The 16,992-nt window shown below is 56.4% G+C and overlaps 1 protein-coding gene across 5 annotated transcripts in view; it reads right to left on the reverse strand.

The window, feature by feature from the left end:
* Nucleotides 1-16,992, reverse strand: part of NHSL2 (NHS like 2) — a 180,600-nt gene that overhangs the window by 61,246 nt on the left and 102,362 nt on the right. For 2 of the 5 annotated variants that reach the window (XM_050964195.1, XM_050964192.1), the window contains exon 1: nt 12,919-13,224. The exons of the other annotated variants lie outside the window; for them this stretch is intronic. In XM_050964195.1, coding sequence (XP_050820152.1) covers nt 12,919-12,982 — 64 coding nt within the window. In that variant the 5' untranslated portion in view covers nt 12,983-13,224. Of the gene's footprint in view, nt 1-12,918; nt 13,225-16,992 lie in introns of those variants that run through there. 5 annotated transcript variants of the gene reach the window in all.

The raw sequence follows: 16,992 nt of genomic DNA on the forward strand, positions 1-16,992 counted from the left end.
ATTTGGTGGTGTCACTCTAAAATGGTTGCCCATACCTCAGTCTGAATTCAAGCAATGGAAACAAAAGGCACCAAAACGGCACGCCTTTACGCCAGGGCCAGCTCTACAGTTTTCGCCGCCCCAAGCAGCAGCTGAATTGCCGCCGGACAGTGGGGGCAGTTCCTGTGCCCTTAGGGTGGCAGGCGCATTACCACGGCAGTGGCAATTTGGCGGCCCCGCTGTCCGCGGTGGCAATTTGGTGCGCTGCTTTGGGGCGAAAACACAGGGACTGCTGCCCCTTGCAGAATGCCGCCCCAAGCACCAGCTTCGAATGCTGGTGCCTGGAGCCGGTCCTGCTTTACGCTCACCCCCTACCTGCCACTAGCTCCCACTGGGCACGCCAAGGCAATAACAGGCCTTCTCCTCCTCCAGTATGCCCCACTGATTTCAGCTTCCTCCAGCAAAAGCGAGAAGAGAAGCAGCCCCAGCACTCTGTCAGCGGAGCTGGACTACATTCGCTGAGGTACCTGAGCTGAAACGCATGCTGGGCAGTGCCCAGTGGGAGAGCAGCAGAAAACAGGAACCAACAGGATTTGGAAGAGATTGCACAGAACGCTTCTCATCTGAAGCCTGGCTCATGCTGAACTCACACACAGGCTGGTGCAGCTGCCCCACTGAAATGTGCCAGGTTAACAGCCCTGGATGCTGAAGATCGTATCATAATGCACATGCACAAAGGGGCCAAACTAAGGCTGTAGGGCAACCTTCATTTTGGCATTTCCTATGTTTTCAGTGTTTGACTTTGCAACCTTAATAATATTCTTTAACGTAAGTGTTTTGGATGCAATTTCCAACATTTTTTTTAACCCCCAAACTGTCATTTTGTGAATCATACAGACAGGGCGAGGATCTTTAGAGTAATGACTTGAGCTAAGGGAGTGACGGGTAGCAGAAGAAGGCTGGGACCTGCCACTAAAGAGGGATGAGAGAGACACTGCTGTGGGGTTTCACTGCTAGTTGCTGACAGCAGAGGACTGGCGAGACTCAGAAACGTTACATTCCATTCCAGACTGGATAGGGAAGTGCACTCTGGTGGTTACAGACCCTTTTGCCCCTGCACATCAGGCTCTCCCTCTGCTCCTGTCCCTTCACTGCTGCTCTCCCCACTAGCTCATGCCCAACTCCTGCCCTATGCTCTTAGCCATCCCGTCTCCTTCTCCCTGACTCCTGCCCCATTACCAACCTATCCTTCCTTTCTTTTCCTACTCCTATTCTTTCCCCACCCCCAGATCCTGAGCCACCTCTCCCCAACCCTTGTTTCAACCCCTATCCCAGCATCGGCCCCTCTCTGCTCCCCCCGCACTCCTTCACCTAACCCTTCTCCTCTTCAGGCTCCTATTCCCCCTTCCCCTTCATCTTTTGCCCTACATTCCTCGCCCCTCCGCATCCCCGTCAAAGCTGTTTCCTCCTCCTCCTCCAGGCTGCCTGGGTGCCAGCTGGGGGGTCTCAGAGCACAGGAGACAGACTCCCTGCTCTTAGTTCAACAGTCCAGGACAGGAACTGCAGAGTAGTCCCGCTCAGCCCCTGCATCCCCAGGCTGGAGCATGCTCTGTCCTGATCTGGGGATGGGAGCAGGCCTGCACAGTCTGATCAGCACTAGGAGCTGGGAGGGGCTAGAGCATGCTCAGCACAGGTAGACTCTTGGGAGAATTTAGCTACCAAACTCTTAACAAATTTCTACTGAGCATGTGAAAATTGAGATTTTTCAAAGGCTTGACTTAGTCTGGGCATTTTGCCAAGAGGATAGTTAATGCACATCCCTGACACAAAGGAAACTTCTCCACCAAATTTCAGGCCCCTCTGCTCAACAGCATGGAGGTGTTAGACGTTCCCCATGAAAGTTGGAAGAATGGTTTCAGCATGGTCAAAACAACGTATTTCCCCCTAATCTCAGTCTCAGAAATGGCTGCACTGTTTGAGCTGAAACTCAGCCACCCTAAGTCAAACCTCTGGCATGGGACATTTCAGCCTGCCTGGTTAAAGTCTTGCAAAAGTATAAGCAACTGAAAACAGGAGCTTAGAAAGTGTCAGGCAGCAGCAACCAGTTGGACAACCAGGAGCACCGATAATTCCATGGCAAAATCACTTCATGCTGCAGCACTCCAATGCAGTGGGCTGGAACTTCTGCACCAGCTTCACTTCAGTTAAACAATGGAGCTTCTGACGCAATCCAATGACAATAATTAATACAATCCAGACAGTGGGCCCTGTGCTATTTAATCTACTGTTCAGTTCAATGGATTCTACACCAGTCCCACATTTCCACTGTTCACTATGCAGCTGATTTTTTCCTTGCAGGAGATAACTGCATTGGTGAAGCTGCCGTGGGAGGAGTGAACGGTTTTGGCAGCTGAGTAAGGGACATTTGTGGCAGGTGGGAGACAAATTGGGATTGTGAGATAAGCATATTAGTTGTTGTTTCTGCTAAAATTTTCATCAATAGTTAAGGTTAGTATTTACAGCATCGTTAGGGTTCAGAATTAACATATCATTGAGACGAATGGGGCAATTCACCACTCTCAAGCTGCAGATTCATGAAGGTGACATGATAGCAGTTACACTCAGTTAACAGATCCCAGAAATCAATGCTGACCTTGTTCTCTGATTTAGCTTTCCCTCACTAATTCCTTTGCACCCCCACCCTGCAGAGGCTCATCCCACTGTTTCCTCTCAAGCCTGGGAAGGGGGAGAGACCATTATTTTGATCTGTAAACACAAACTCGTATTTTTCAGTGTCTTCTTTGTGCTAGACGCACAACATTTTTTTCAATGAAAGCTTTGATTCAGCTCAGGAGTAGAGGGACATGGAGTCTGTCTTTATCCATGGGCCAAGGACAGCTTCCACCCTATCCGTGAGCCTCAGCTAGGACTTCGGTCTCCGTGGCCTGGTGAGTCCTTGGTCTGACTGCTGACACAGGGCCACCGAGTGCCTCCTCCATTGACCCCTAAACTATCTACAGCAATCCCTATCTGGCTGTACTAGCCTGCGCTCTGGCCCCCTGCGCATTCCCAATGCCCCAAGCCACCCGGGCCTCCAATGGCAGGTGCCCTATGTTCAGGCTCCACTGGGCTGGCCTGAAACCTGCACCAGCTCAGCCTTCCTTCCCAGAGCCCTGGAAGGAGCAATGGATGTCGGGAGGCTCCCCTGCTCCCCACTACTCGGGAGCGGTCACCATGGCAATGGGAGCACTGTCACTTTCTCAGGGACAGAACAGCCATAAAAGGTGAAAACAGTGACAGCCAAAGAGGCGTTGCCAGTCAAGGAGCTGGGAGCCTGCTGGGATACAGTTCTAGAGACCACACGGCACAGTGCAGCTGAGTACGGCCCCACGCACGCCAGATGGGCGACTGCCCGGGGGAGGCACAGTGCGGGGTATGGAGGGCGGGAGAGGAGATTATCATAAAGGAGATCATAAAGACTGATTTCTTTAACAGGAAGGGGGGTCTAGTGGTTAGACCCGAGGGAGCTGGGAGTCAGGACTCCTGGGTTCTATCCCAAGCTCTGGGAGAGGAGTAGGGTCTCGTGGTTAGAGCTGGAATGAGTGACTCAGGAGGCCCAGATTCTATCTACAGCTTCACCACTGACTCCCTGAGTGATCTTGGGTGAGTCCCTTGCCCACTCAGTGCCTCAGTTTCTCCACCTGTAACATGGTGTTTGTGATTCCGTCCTACCTCATGGAGTCAGGAGAATTACTTCATTCCTGTCTGGAAGTCAGGAAATCGGAACAGATCAGATCAGGTTTCCATCCTGGGAGTGCTTCACATGAGGCAGCTCTTTTAAAGGACCCAGATCCCGCTCAAGTCTCAAAATGGTCCATTCTGTAGAGCTCCAGACGCTCCATGGTCACCATTACAGAGGGGAAATCTGGTTGTCCTCCTCGTCAAATGCGGTATTTTTATAAAATGCAACACCTGGCAAAGCTCATGGGCCCTGTGTGGACTGTGGCAAAGCCCCACCATCCTCACTGGGCCCCTGGCTGCCTGCTGTGAGCACTTCTTCCACCACTCTCTGCTCAGCAGTTGGATTAGGGAGTGCAGCGCTGGCCTGACTCAGAGCACTGCCTTCTGACATTGTCCAAACCCCTCCTGCAGCTCCACTCCCCCTGCTCCCCGGGGGGAGGGGAAGGAGGTGAAGTCATGCACTTTCTCACACCCACCCTCCCGAATCTGGAGAGCAGAGGAAATGGAACTCCAGATTCTGTTCACATGCCAGGCAGGGTGATTCGCTCCAGTATGGGGGATGTGTGGGACAGCAAGCCACAAATGGTCTCTCTGCCTGCCCTGCAACCTGGGCTGCTGGACCCTGCACCCACCCCAGTAAGAAACTGGAAACCAACATGAGGAAATCAGTATTTTACTTCTAGGCATCTGAATTGTGCTCCAAACAGCACCATCCTTGTGCTTCACAAACATTAGTCCTCAATGAGCCCTGTAATGTCTCAGCACATGCTGTATTTTACAGGTGGGGAAACTGAGGCACGAGACAGTGCTGGGACCTGCCGAAGGCCACAAACAAATCAGTATCAGAGCCACTATCAGAGTACTTTAACCACAATGCCATCCTCTCCAGGTGCTCACACAGCACAGTGTAGGAAAGAACTCAGCACACCCCCACTTGGCAGAAAATAGCTGTAAGCTGACTCCACTTTCAGGGATCCGATGTAGATAAGCAGCTCGACATACTTTGGGAACTGGAGGCTCTCCCCAGCCCAAGTGTTTCCACCACAGATTGGCCCAGCAAAACCCCAGCTCCAAAGACCTCCCATGTTTGACCTTCAGCCTAGACTTTACCAATGACCCTTATCTCTATAATGAGCCAGAGCTAGGGTGGCCAACCCTCCCAGCTTTGCCAGGAGTCTCCTAGAATCGGGCTCTATCCCCCGGGAGGTTAATGAATCCAAACCGGGAGATTTTAAGCCACTAAATGTCTGGCAGTGCAGCGGGGCTAAGGCAGGCTCCCTGACTGCCCCGGCCCCCATCCCGTAAGCAGCTGGCTCGTCTCTGTGGCCCCTGGTGAGGGAGGTGATAGGGGGTCTCCATGCACTGTCCTCCTGCTGAGCATTGACTCCACAGCTTCCATTGGCCGGCAACTGCAGCCAATGGAAGCTGCAGGGGCAGTGCCTGTGGATGTGGGCAGCGTGCAGAGCCTCCTTGGCCCCTCCTCTAGGGGCCACAGGGATATGCCAAGAGCTGACCAAGATATGCACCTCCCAGCCGGAGCTGCACCCTGCACCCCCTCCTGCACTCCAACTCCCTGACATTGCCCTGAGCCCCTTCCCAGAGCCAGCACCCCAAACCCCCTTCCACACCCCAATCTCCTGCCACAGCCCTGAGCCTCCTCCTGCATGCAAACTCCCTCCCAGAGCCTGCACTCCCTCCCGCACCCCAACCTCCTGCCCCAGCCTGGTGAAAGTGAGTGAGGGTGGGGGAGAGTGAGTGACGGAAGGAGGGGGGATGGAGTGAATAGGGCGGGGACTCAGAGAAGGGGCAGGGGGTGGGGAAAATGTGTTTGGGTTTGTATGATTAGACATTTGGCAACCATAGCCAGACCTCACCCTTAGATCTGAACAACTTTCAACCAGAAGCCTCATGCTGTAGGACAGAAGCCAGCCACAACCCTCCTAGATTAGCAGGAGATTTGGCCATAGGCAAATTAGTGCACCTTAGCCCGTAACAGGAGTGATGTGCATTGAGGATGTGCTGCTGGGTGTGGAGCAGGCAACATTGGTGGCTGTATGGTCACTGTCCCTTTAAGGGGAGTGTTGTAGGGAGAGTATGAAGCACTTAGCAGCTCGAGCTGGTAGGGGGCTGAGTCTAGGCAGGGAGTGGGCTGGATGCAGCTTGGGAATATACCCCCCTCTGCGTATGCTAACAAGTTGGGCATTAATTTGCCTGTTCCTCAGATCCCGTTAAGAGTCCCTGTAGCTAACTGAAATGCCACAGTTGGCTTATCTGAGTCTGGAGCCACAGAGGCAGACCCTGACTGGGGTGAACTGCCATTGATCCACTGCCGTCAGCACATCCCCATGGCTTCACCCCATCTGAGCAGCTGGCCCGGTCAGCCAATGGCACAGGATTATGCCCAGAATGTCTTGTGCTCTTGCTGTGTGAAATGGAAGTGGCATGCATCCTGACCTAGTACTGCAGCCATTAATCAAATTACCTCATTCAGCCCATTCAAGGGAGCAATGGCCAAAAGCTACGAGGAAGGCGCCTGATTCTGTCCCACGTCGAGCCAGAACCGGAATAGCCAGGTGCAGGGCTGCTGATGGCACCGCAGCTCACAAGTACTGGGCAAGACCAAGCTTCACACCGGGTATTACCAGCGCTGGGATGGGACAGTTCTGTGCCACTCTCATTCCGAGTGCAAAGGGAGGTTGTGTATGCAGGGAGCTCCCACTTCTTTGTCCTCTGGTTTCTCATCCTCTCCTGTCCCCTGGGCAGGTACCAGGTGCTACAATCCCCCAAAACGGTAAAATCAAATCGAGCCACTCATCTCCTGTACCCTCTCCTGCTACTCCCAGGTCCACAGACCCAAGGCTTGAAGGATCATTAGGAAAGGAAAAGAACAAAATCTGTGCCCTTTTAACTCCTGGAGGCTTTAGGCCTGACTGTTTTTCAACCTGATTTTACATAAGAAAAACCAGGTCTTTGCTGAAGGACCCTGTGGACAACCAGAGAGCTGCAGGATCTCACTGAGCACTGCAAAGGGGGAGTAGTTTTATTCAGGATGCTTCAAGCTCTTTGTTTTATTATGAGCAGGTTTGTTGTCTACAACTCCTCCCTTGGAAGAAAAGCTCTTCAGGACAGATTCCACCCTCCAACCCTTGGACAGCAAGGAAAGCACCTCCTCAGACCCCTGATCCCCCACGGATAGCTCCAGCAGAGACAGGCAAGGCAGGACAGGTCACCCTCGTATCTCCAGCGCCAAGCAGCCCCCTTTTCCATGCACAAGGAAGGCACCTGTCCCACTGCAGCCAGTTCCTTGTAAGGGATACGGAACAACCCCTGGGGGTAGGGGGATAACGTGTCCTTCCAGGCAGCAGTGCACCAGGGGGCTCCAGAGCTTTGCACGAAGTGCTGGGCAGTGCCCAGCACAGAGCAGCGATGGGCACCCTGCTGGCCATCCTGCCTGGGGCACCTCACTGAGCTGCAGCCCGTGCTCAGGGCTGGTGGCAGCTCCCGCCCCCAGAGGCACAGGCAGCGCTATGGCACAGCCCCCAGGGTCAGGGCTGGGCCAATGGCAGTATGCCAGCTTGCGTTCTCATTGTCTGAGAGTGTTGTTACTTCACACCCTGCGGTAGCTCTGGGGGCTGAATTTATTGGAAACTGAATGAGATACAAGGGTCAGTCTGCAGCCTGCCCCCAAGCTCAGGTCCCCACTCCACCAGATCAGGCTTCAGAGATCCCCCCAGATTGGCCCCAGTGGGAGCAACTAATTTTATTTATTTTAAAACAAAAAACTGACACCCACACTTCCAGCTGGTTTGACATCACCAAGAGGTTCCCATCTCCTCCAGGAAACCCAGCGGTCACTGCCTTCCACCTTCTCTCCCACAGTGGCCCCTGCTGCGTCTGTGCACCGTATGTGCAGCGCCCAGCACGCTGGGGCCCTGATCCCCCAGGAGGCCTTTGGGCACGGCCACCACCCCCCTACAACCAACAGCAATCTATTTACACCAACTTCTCGAAACAGAACATGACCAAACCCCAGGCCAAAGGTAAGAGTCCATGGCCAGGTACACATGGTCACCCCAGGGATGAACCTGAGAGCTCCAAGGGAGCCTACAGAGCCCTACCACTTTGCCACAGGAGAGCCTTCTAGCTGCAGCGTGCTGTCACAGGGCCAGGGCCAGCCTCTAGAGGGAGATGTGCCCGGCTCAGGGTGGGTCTGGATCTAGATCTGAACTCTGCCTGGGCACATCTCAGGCCTCGCCTGCAATCCCCACGGCATTGCTTTCACTAGTGCCAGGAGTTTCTACCATTTTTGGTTCCATGGTGCAAAGCACTGTGTGGACACTCAATTTAAATCTGGCTCCCATCGACTTAGCTTCACTTGCTTTCTATAAAAACCAGTTCACTGGGAAACTGGTGCAACTCTGCACAGAGACCAGGCCTCAGTTGCTTGTAGCACGTAGTAAAAAGACAGCTGTTGTGTTTCTAACTCACCGCATCATAATGTCATGGTCACACAGCAAAGAGCGACTCAGGCTGTCCCAGCCAGGCCTCTCTGTTGTAGGCCTGGGTTTATTATTGCGGGGAGGAGGCTCTTCCTAGATCTCCCCTTTGCACCCCCCTTCCCCAGTGGCCAGCAATGCTGTGTCTCAAGTGCACAGAGAAGACAGAAGAGTCTCTCCCATGCACAGAATCCCCAAATAGCTTTGCGTAGAGCAGTGGTTCTCTAACTTTTGTACTGGTGACCCCTTTCACACAGCAAGCCTCTGAGTGCGACCCCCCCTTTTAAATGAGAAACACTTTTTAATATATTTAACACCATTATAAATGCTGGAGGCAAAGTGGGGTTTGGGGTGGAGGCTGATAGCTTATGGCCTCCCATGTAATAACCTCATGACCCCTGACCCCCAGTTTAAGAGCCCCTGGTGTAGAGAAAAGTAGAAGCATGCTGGTGGGGAGGGGAGCAGCCAAAAGGGTTGCTTGTCAACTTGTCCACAGAGGGCGGACAGGGGAAGGAGAGGACGTGGGAGCTGCCCACAAGCTGCACTTCCCAGTTCCCAAGCAGCACATATCCCACCATGACAGTACCAAAGCAGCCAGCAGTGAAAGCCTAGATTGTCCTGTCCTGATGGAATGGGGGACGCTGACAGATGTGTCGGGCATGGGCCACACGCCAGCCCCATAGCCTAGCGGCAGCACAGGCCCAGTACTGCCATGCTGGAGACCCAGGCTCATGGGTAGGGACTTGGCTGAGGGACACCAGGGGCTGGGTGTATGGCATGGAGCTCAGGCTGGAGTCACTGTTCAGGTTCCCAGTGCCCTGTGGGATGGGAGGTCTCAGTGCAGATACTAGATGGCAGGTGTCCATGGCACAAAACCACCACTGGCTGTTTTGTCAGCCTTGGCAGAGGCTGGACTCCCCACTCCCCCTAGAGATGCCCCCAGTCATGGCTGAGGTGCGCTGGCAGGGCAGTGTGCAGGCACGATGGGGGTGCATCCCCATCACTGGACAGCTGCTCTGGTGGGCAGCACTGTATCTGCCCTGCCACGAAGGAAGAGTCCCCCAAAGAAGGGCTGTGATCACAGTCACTGCTGAGCTCTGCCCTTGCAGAGATGCTGGCTGTGGCTGACTGGGGGAGCTGCAGCCCCCGGACTGCTAACACGCTGCAGGGAACCCGAGACTCCAGGAAGACAGTGCTTCCCCGCGAACCCTGCTACCCTCACGGCAATGCAGGCTCTTCCGTCCCCAAGGGCAGCATAAAGAATTTGTGTGTTAGACGAACGAGGCTGGGCAATCGGACCAAGGGGTGCGATACGTGGGATCAGAAACAGCTTGGGAGGGCAGGGCAGACACCTGACCCCACACGCAGCTGCTGTAATAACATCGATCCCCAAGTCTATAGCAAAGGGCTCTGCCTGAAGGTCTTGCCCCACTCCCCTCCCCAGCCCTGCAGCTGCCTCTGGGGGATGCAATGGCTGTCACCAGCATGCAGCACCTCCGCCCAGCAGCGCAGGACAGGAAGAGACTGCCATTACCCAACAGAAAGGGAAGTGGGACCTGTGGGGAAGAGTACGCAGAGTTAGCACCCAGCTGTAAGGACAATCAGCTGGAAGCCACTAGCAATGCCCAGCACTCAGTCATCCAGAGCACCCAGGGCAGATGCTCTATTGCCTGCACCTTCCCAACACCCCCTCCCCACCCCAAATATCACAGCCCTGCACTCCCACCCCAGCCCAGGAGGGGAGCCACGACACAGGGGCTGCAAACCCTGTGCTCTGGGATCCCAGCATTTACCTCCCACGGGCCAGGCAGCCAGCCAGTGCCTCAGATACATATACCTGTCCAGTAAGTGAGACGACACCCAGCCTAGGACACCCCACTCACAATGAACACACACCTTTCCAACTGGCCATCCCACAAGCACCCCTGCCACTGGTGATCACAGAAACTCCTTGCTCAGCCCTTGCACTCCCCAGTGCAGGTCCCACATACCCAGCAGGAACGCACCTGCCTTTCAGTGACATTTGGGTCTCTTTCATAGAGCCATGTTCTCCCTTTTCTTCAGTTTTTTGTGTAAGCTGTTTCAGGGCAGAAGCCCGGAGTTCCAAGAACCTCCTGGCTCACGTGCCCTCAATGCCAACAGCGCCACCCTCCTCTCAGCAGCAAGGCGGCACATTCCCATAGCTATAAAGAGCTTCCTTCTCTTGCCTCCCAGCTCTGGATCCTCCCAACACAATTTCAGCTCTGACTCCCACTCCATCCCCTCTGACTGCTCCATATCCCCGTCCATTCCGTAGCCCCCTCCTCCTCGTGCCCCACAGACCATCGGTCACAGCGCAGAGACCACCCTGTGCTCCCATTCATCTGGATACAGGAGTCCCTGAGTCGGTCACTGTTGCTCTCCCGGTCACGGTGCTGCCCTGTACTTTACTGCATATTCACACAGTACTGACAGTGCAATGGCACAAGCCATGAGTGCAGGAGGGAGCCAGACCCTGATTCAGAGCTCTCAGACCCCACCCATGAGCCTGCTGTAGTGCTAGCTGATGGGTGGAAATGCATGCTCCGCAGGGCTCCATGCCAGTTTCACAGCTGCTAGCAGAATAATTACATCCCAAAGGGCTGGGAAACACAAGCAAGCACTTGAAGAAGAAGGAAAAACCTCATGCTCCTGGCCAGTTCAGCAAGGCAGCACTGAGCTACAACCCTGGGGCATGGGGGCAGCACTAGAAAGCAGGGCAAGGACTACAGCAGTGCTGGCCTGCACAGCCAAGCACCAGCCCCATCACCTGGCTGAGGAGGATAGTTCCACAGGGCCGGAGGGCAGCACAGCTGGAGAACCCTGCACCATCCATCAGTGCAAGCCCTGGGCGCCAAATACATCCCCAAGGCACAATGGACAACCCAGAAGATGCACCACAGCAGCTACATGAAGCACTAATTGCTGCTCCATGCCCACTGATCTCTCAGCTCCTGCATAGATCAGACCCCTGGCCCATCCAGCCCAGTAGCCAGCTCCGACAATTCCCGATCAGATTGCTGACACAGCTGGACTGGAAACCTGCCTCCTGCCAAGTGACCAGACTCCATGTGGTCTAGCCCTGGTCAGACTCCCAGCCTATTCGCCTTGGACCCCACCAGCTGCCACGTCAGACGGGACCCCTGGTCTATCCGCTCTGCACCCCACCAGCTGCCACGTCAGACTGGATCCCTGGTCCACATAGCCCACGTTCTGCCTCTGGCCTGTACCAGAACATGAAGGAGCGCCCCACAGAATCCAGAGCATCTGGACCCTAAATATGCACCCTCATTTAGCTGGAACATTCAAAATCCTGAGTGTCCACAGCACAGTGCTACCCACAATAACTAAAGCTAACTAGCCAGACCAACTGCCCATTGACAGGGCAATGTTGGAGCTGAATGGACCTGGCTGGGCTCTGGTGGGTTCAACCATCCCACTTCTAGCTCTGGTTCTAAGCAGTCTGTATTATGCCCTGCCCCACCAACCATCTGGCCCTGAGATTCTCCCATTGCATATGCAGGAAAGGGGCTCTGGGAACAGCTGCCAGTTCCCAGCCAGAGAGGACACTCTCCAAGTGGTGCTTCGCTGCACTTCCTTGCTGCTCACACCACATCCCGGCTCTGTCCCCGCCTGCTAGGATCAGTGGGGCAGAATGAACACAAGTTATGGTGTGTCAGCATGGCCACAGTCCCCAATGCAGAGGCCACTCTGGAGACAGCAGCCCATTGGAGAGATGGAGGCGAGCCAGGCTGAGGGCAGGTGGCTTCCCCACCCTGGCTGCCAGTGAAGTGAGGGCTTCTCATGGAGTCTGGGCATGATTAGAGGGGCAGCAGGAAGCAGAGGCAGTTTGTACTCTGGGTGTGTGACTCACTCACTGCACCTGGATCCAGGACTCTCCCCACTGCCACTGACAGAAGAACACCCAAGGCAATGGGCCATTATTACTCTGTCTACCCAGTAGCTCTGCAGTGTCCCCAGGAGTAGGGGCTTCCAGTCTCATTTACCTGTTGCCCTGCAGTGGGGTGACGTGCTGGGTGCGCAGCTGCGGACCAGGATGTTCATGCCTGGCTCCAAAGCTGCCTCTGGCATCAAGTTTATCTCGCTATCCCAGCTACTCACCACCAGGTGCAGCCCTCAGCACACAGAGCACCATCCTGCCCAGGACTCCAGCCCAGCGCTGAGTAACCCCCAGAACAGCTTTATAGAGAGGGACTGGTTTGTGCACACCAACGCCCCCCTTGCCTGCCAAGGGAACCCCTGGATTAGGACTCAGTGCCATGTCACAAACCCCAAAAGCTGTTGGCAAAGGCGGGGAGACAGCTGCCTCCCTGTGCTGCATCCCTCACACCAGCAGTCAAAACCAGCCTGATGGCTTCGAAACTGCCTCCAATACGCAGGACATGTTCAGTGATTTCTGCCCTGGGCCTAGTCCAGACGAGGCGAAGCCCCACCAGATTCAGAGTCTACCCCAGAATTCTTGGAGGAGCCCCAAGTTCGTGCTGCCCCACTGGAGAGCAAGATGCCCCTTATGTGCCATGCCCAGTGCCAAGATCATCACTGGCACCTAACCAAACCATCCCCAATGCTCCAGGGTTTCTCTGGTGCCCTGCCCGTACTCCTCACCAAATGCCGAGCTGGCCTCCACCCCACTGGCATGGGGCTCACCGCGATGCCATCCTACCTGCCCTGTGCCAGGAAAGGACCAGCGACTCGGACCAGTCCACGGTCGCACGACAGCTGCCCATGACTCCACATAAAGTGCTGACCCCCTGCGGCAGAGCAGAGATTATGGGAACATCCGACCAAGCACAACAGAAGAGTCTGCGCCGGAGACCCCTGGCCACGCCCCACGGCTCGGGTCAACTCTGCTTCCAAACAGTGCCTTTGCTCCAGCCAGATGCAGAGAGGAGGGGGGGGTCCCCCAGCTGGCCCCGGCAGCCAAGGCTCCTCTGGCTGGGGGTCCCCACGGCTCCGCTCACAGGCTGGAGGGCACTTGCCTCTGGTGCTCACTGGGTCCTGTATCATAAACACCTCGAGGGGTGAACTTCCTCTGTCTCCCCGCCCTGCTCCAGCGACAGAGGGAGGAAATGGTCAGGAACCGGCTGTTGGAGTCAGTTCCCTGCAGCCCATTGTCCTGGCCCCATCCCCTCTTCCTTCCCAAGTGCACAGGAGGCCGGGGGAGGGGCCTTGCTTTGCAGTCTCTCCCTCCCTCCCTCCCCCAGCCCTCCCTCCTCAGACACATCTGGACCCTGCTTTGGGTTGTTATCCCCGGGCAGAGAAACCCCTCCCAGGGTCCCTAGCTGGAGCCAGCCCCTGCGCGAAGCTGGGCCTGACCACAGTCCTACTCTGATAGCCAGCTGCCCAGCCAATGGGAATCAGGGAAGCTCCACCCATAGCACAGAGCTGCCCCTCACCTGCTCCCCTGCCACAGCCACATCAAACCTCCCATCCGAAGCAGCACTAAGGGGCTGGCCCAGCCCGCAGCAGAGGATCAGGGATGCGGCCTGCTCTGCTTACCCCAGGGCTGCCCCCAGGGCCAGTGCCCACAGGAACAAGGAGCATGCCCTTGAGATCCCCTGCGCCATGGACAGCACCACCCCGCTGCAGCACTTCCCTAGCAATGTCAGCAGAGGGGTTCACATGTCAAACAGTACCATGCCCCGGGACATGAGTCCCCATGTTGCAGATGGGGAAACCAAGGCACCAAGAGGGGCAGGGACCTGCACAAGGCCACACAGGCAGAACTGGGACTAGAACCCAGGACTCCTCCCACCCCTACTTGTGCTTCAGTCAGGAGCCCCTCTTTCCCTCCTCTGTCCTATGGCTCCAAGGTCCCCTAAGGGTCTGCAGCGAAGAGATGTTCTCACATAGGGTGACCAGACGTCCCGATATTATCGGGACAGTCCTGATTTTAACACATTTGTCCAGCATCCCGACCGCACATCAGTCAGGACGCCCTTTGTCCTGATATTGGGGACCATTCACCAACACCGCTAAAGTCCAGGGGCTGGTGTGACGGCGCTTCCTGGGGCAGCTCCCGGCAGCACGTTCGCCCGCCAGCAGGAGCCTGCAGTGCTGGTGGCCCCTAGGCACAGAGGCAGAGGGGGTCTCCGTGTGCTGCACCGGCTCCCTCCTGCCCAATCAGAGCTGTAGGGGCGGGGCTTGCAGGCACTGGAGCAGACAGACAGCCCCGCCCCCCGACCTAGGAGCCAGAGACCTGCTGGATGCTTCCCGGGACGCGCCCCAGTTAAGCCCCACCGGGACTCCCCACCTCACCCCCCGGCAGGTCCCTCTGGGGCCCCGTGCACGGTGCAGAGCGCCGAAGAGCGCCGCCCCAGGCTCCCGCTACCCCAGGAAGCGCAGTGAGCCAGCCCAGCTGCAAGCTGGGGAAGAAGCCCACCCTGACGCAGCGGCGCAGCACCACTGGGGGAACCGCCGTCACCTGGCTCTGGGTGGCTGGAGGGGGCCCCAGCACCACCCCGCCCTGCAGACCGTGTAGCTCTGCTCCCCACTCACCACGCAAACAGCTCCCTGCGGCACGCGGGCTCCGTTCAGTGCTGGGCGCTCCACGCGCCAGCACAGTAAATAGCTCCCTGGCCCCTGCCATGCTGCCCCCACGCAGCCACCCCGCCCAGGCTGCTGCCCGCCAGCAGCCATGACCCAACAAGGGCATTTGGCCAGGGATTGCAGCCTTCAGCAGCTGGAGGCGGGAAGGGCAATGAGGGGTCTGTGGCAGAGAGCAGGGACAGGGGGTGCCTCGATGTGATGATCATAATGGTCCCTTCTGACCTTAAAGTCTATGAGTCTATGTGGGACAGTTTCCCATGTGCACCCCCCCACCCCAACTATCTCCCTCAGCATGGGTGGGATGGTTATAAAGCCAAGTGGGAGAGTCAGTGGCCACTTTGGGTGAGTCTGCACCACAGTTTAAGTGCAGGGTTAGTGGAACTTGAGTCAGCTGAGCTGTGTTAGGGAGCCCTGGCTTAAAGTGACCAAAGGTGCCAATATTAGAGGCTTTTTCTTCTATAGGCAATTCCCCCCCCCACCCCCCCAAAAAACAAAAAAGGTCCCGATATTTTACACTTGCTATCTGGTCACCCTACTCTCAGAAGACTGGAGCAGGACTCTTGAATGAAGGGGCAACTCCCTGCAACTCAGGCACCAGGCTCTGGTGCTGTCTTATGCAGCAGGAGTTTGGCTGGGGGACAGGGATACAGGAAATGCTTTACCTCCTCCTTGAGTCTAGGTCAAAGTTCCACAGAGTAACTGTTACCCTCCCCCTCCCAGCTGCTGGGCAATGCTTCCTGACCTGTGGTTCTCCCGCAAGGAGTCCATTGCCAGCTCCCAGAGCCACAGGTTAATGCCAACCCTTGGAACTGGAGCCCTCTCATTGTCCCAAAATGCAACTGGTGACTCCCAGGGCTATTTGTCTACACCCAGCTGCCACAGCAATGGTGCCCCAAAAGTCAGTGGGAGAGGAGGCTGCTCAGCACTATGTGTGCGGGGAATGGGGTAGGGAGTGGAAGTCAGGTGACTACGTGACTGGCACATAGACATACGTGACTCCAATGTGGGGAGCCGCATTGCAGCTCAACCACCCCTTCCCTTCCGAGTGGTTCAGCCCCTGTGGCCACCCCAGTTTGTCCCACCCTATCTGCACATGCCTGACCTCCCTGCGGGCTGTCCATGGCACAGGAGGGAGCAGGGAGCACCACAGCGCTCGCTTGGCCAGCCTGGCTCAGGGCTCCTGCTCCATGGGTTATTGGCCTGCAGAGCATGAGGCAGCCCCTAGAGAAGGGGTGGCCAACCTTAGCCTGAGAAGGAGCCAGAATTTACCAATGTACATTGCCAAAGAGCCACAGTAATACGTCAGCAGCCCCCACATCGGCTTCCCCTGCCCCCCCCCCCCCCCGCTCCCAGGGCCTCCCACCCACTGGCAGCCCTGCCGATCAGCACTTCCCGCTCCTGCCCCCACCTCCCAATCAGCTGCGGCATGCAAGGGGCTTGGGGGGGGGAGAGCGAGGGCACAACAGGTCAGGGGAGGGAGTGGAGGAGGGGGTGGAGTGGGGGCAGGGCCTGTGGCAGAGTCAGGAGTTGAGCAGTGAGCGCGCGCACGCACGCACACACACACATGCAACAGCTGGGGCCTGCTGCTGCCAGCCCTCGAGTCGGTGCCTATACAAGGAGCCACATATTAACTTCTGAAGAGCTGCATGTGGCTCGGGAGCCGCAGTCTGGCCACCCCTGCCCTAGAGAGATTCAGGCACCACCTTCGACCCTTCGACCTCCATGCAGCTCTGGAGTTGGGAAGTTCAGAGACCTGCCAAAGCGATAGGCCTCTGCCTGGAGCGTGCTGCTGGGGGTTGATACCTGTCAAACCCTTAGCACAGCTGGTGCTGGCGTCCTGCCCACTTGGGAGAACCACAGGGCCTCTGCCAGCCTGGCTGTCCATCCACACAGGGTGGCAGTCACAGCCCCCTCCAGTCACTCCAAAGGCATGCTGCAAACGCAGGGCCATGACCCAAATGGCCCTGTCCTAGGTGTAATCCAGCTGAGGGAGGAAGCGGTTGGAAAAGCGAGCAGCTCTCAGAGGAGAAGGACCCAGAGCTCCGTGGAGCAGTGAACCAAGCCCTCGCTCTTCATTAGCTCCACATCACATGGCCCATTTGCCACCCCCCAGGCAGCCAGACAGGGTGTTCAGCTGGCTCCCTACCAGCATTCACCTACCAACAGCACCCAGCCTGCAGGCCCCTTA

Source organism: Gopherus flavomarginatus, chromosome 8, assembly GCF_025201925.1.
Source record: "Gopherus flavomarginatus isolate rGopFla2 chromosome 8, rGopFla2.mat.asm, whole genome shotgun sequence".
Lineage (NCBI taxonomy): Eukaryota > Metazoa > Chordata > Testudines > Testudinidae > Gopherus > Gopherus flavomarginatus.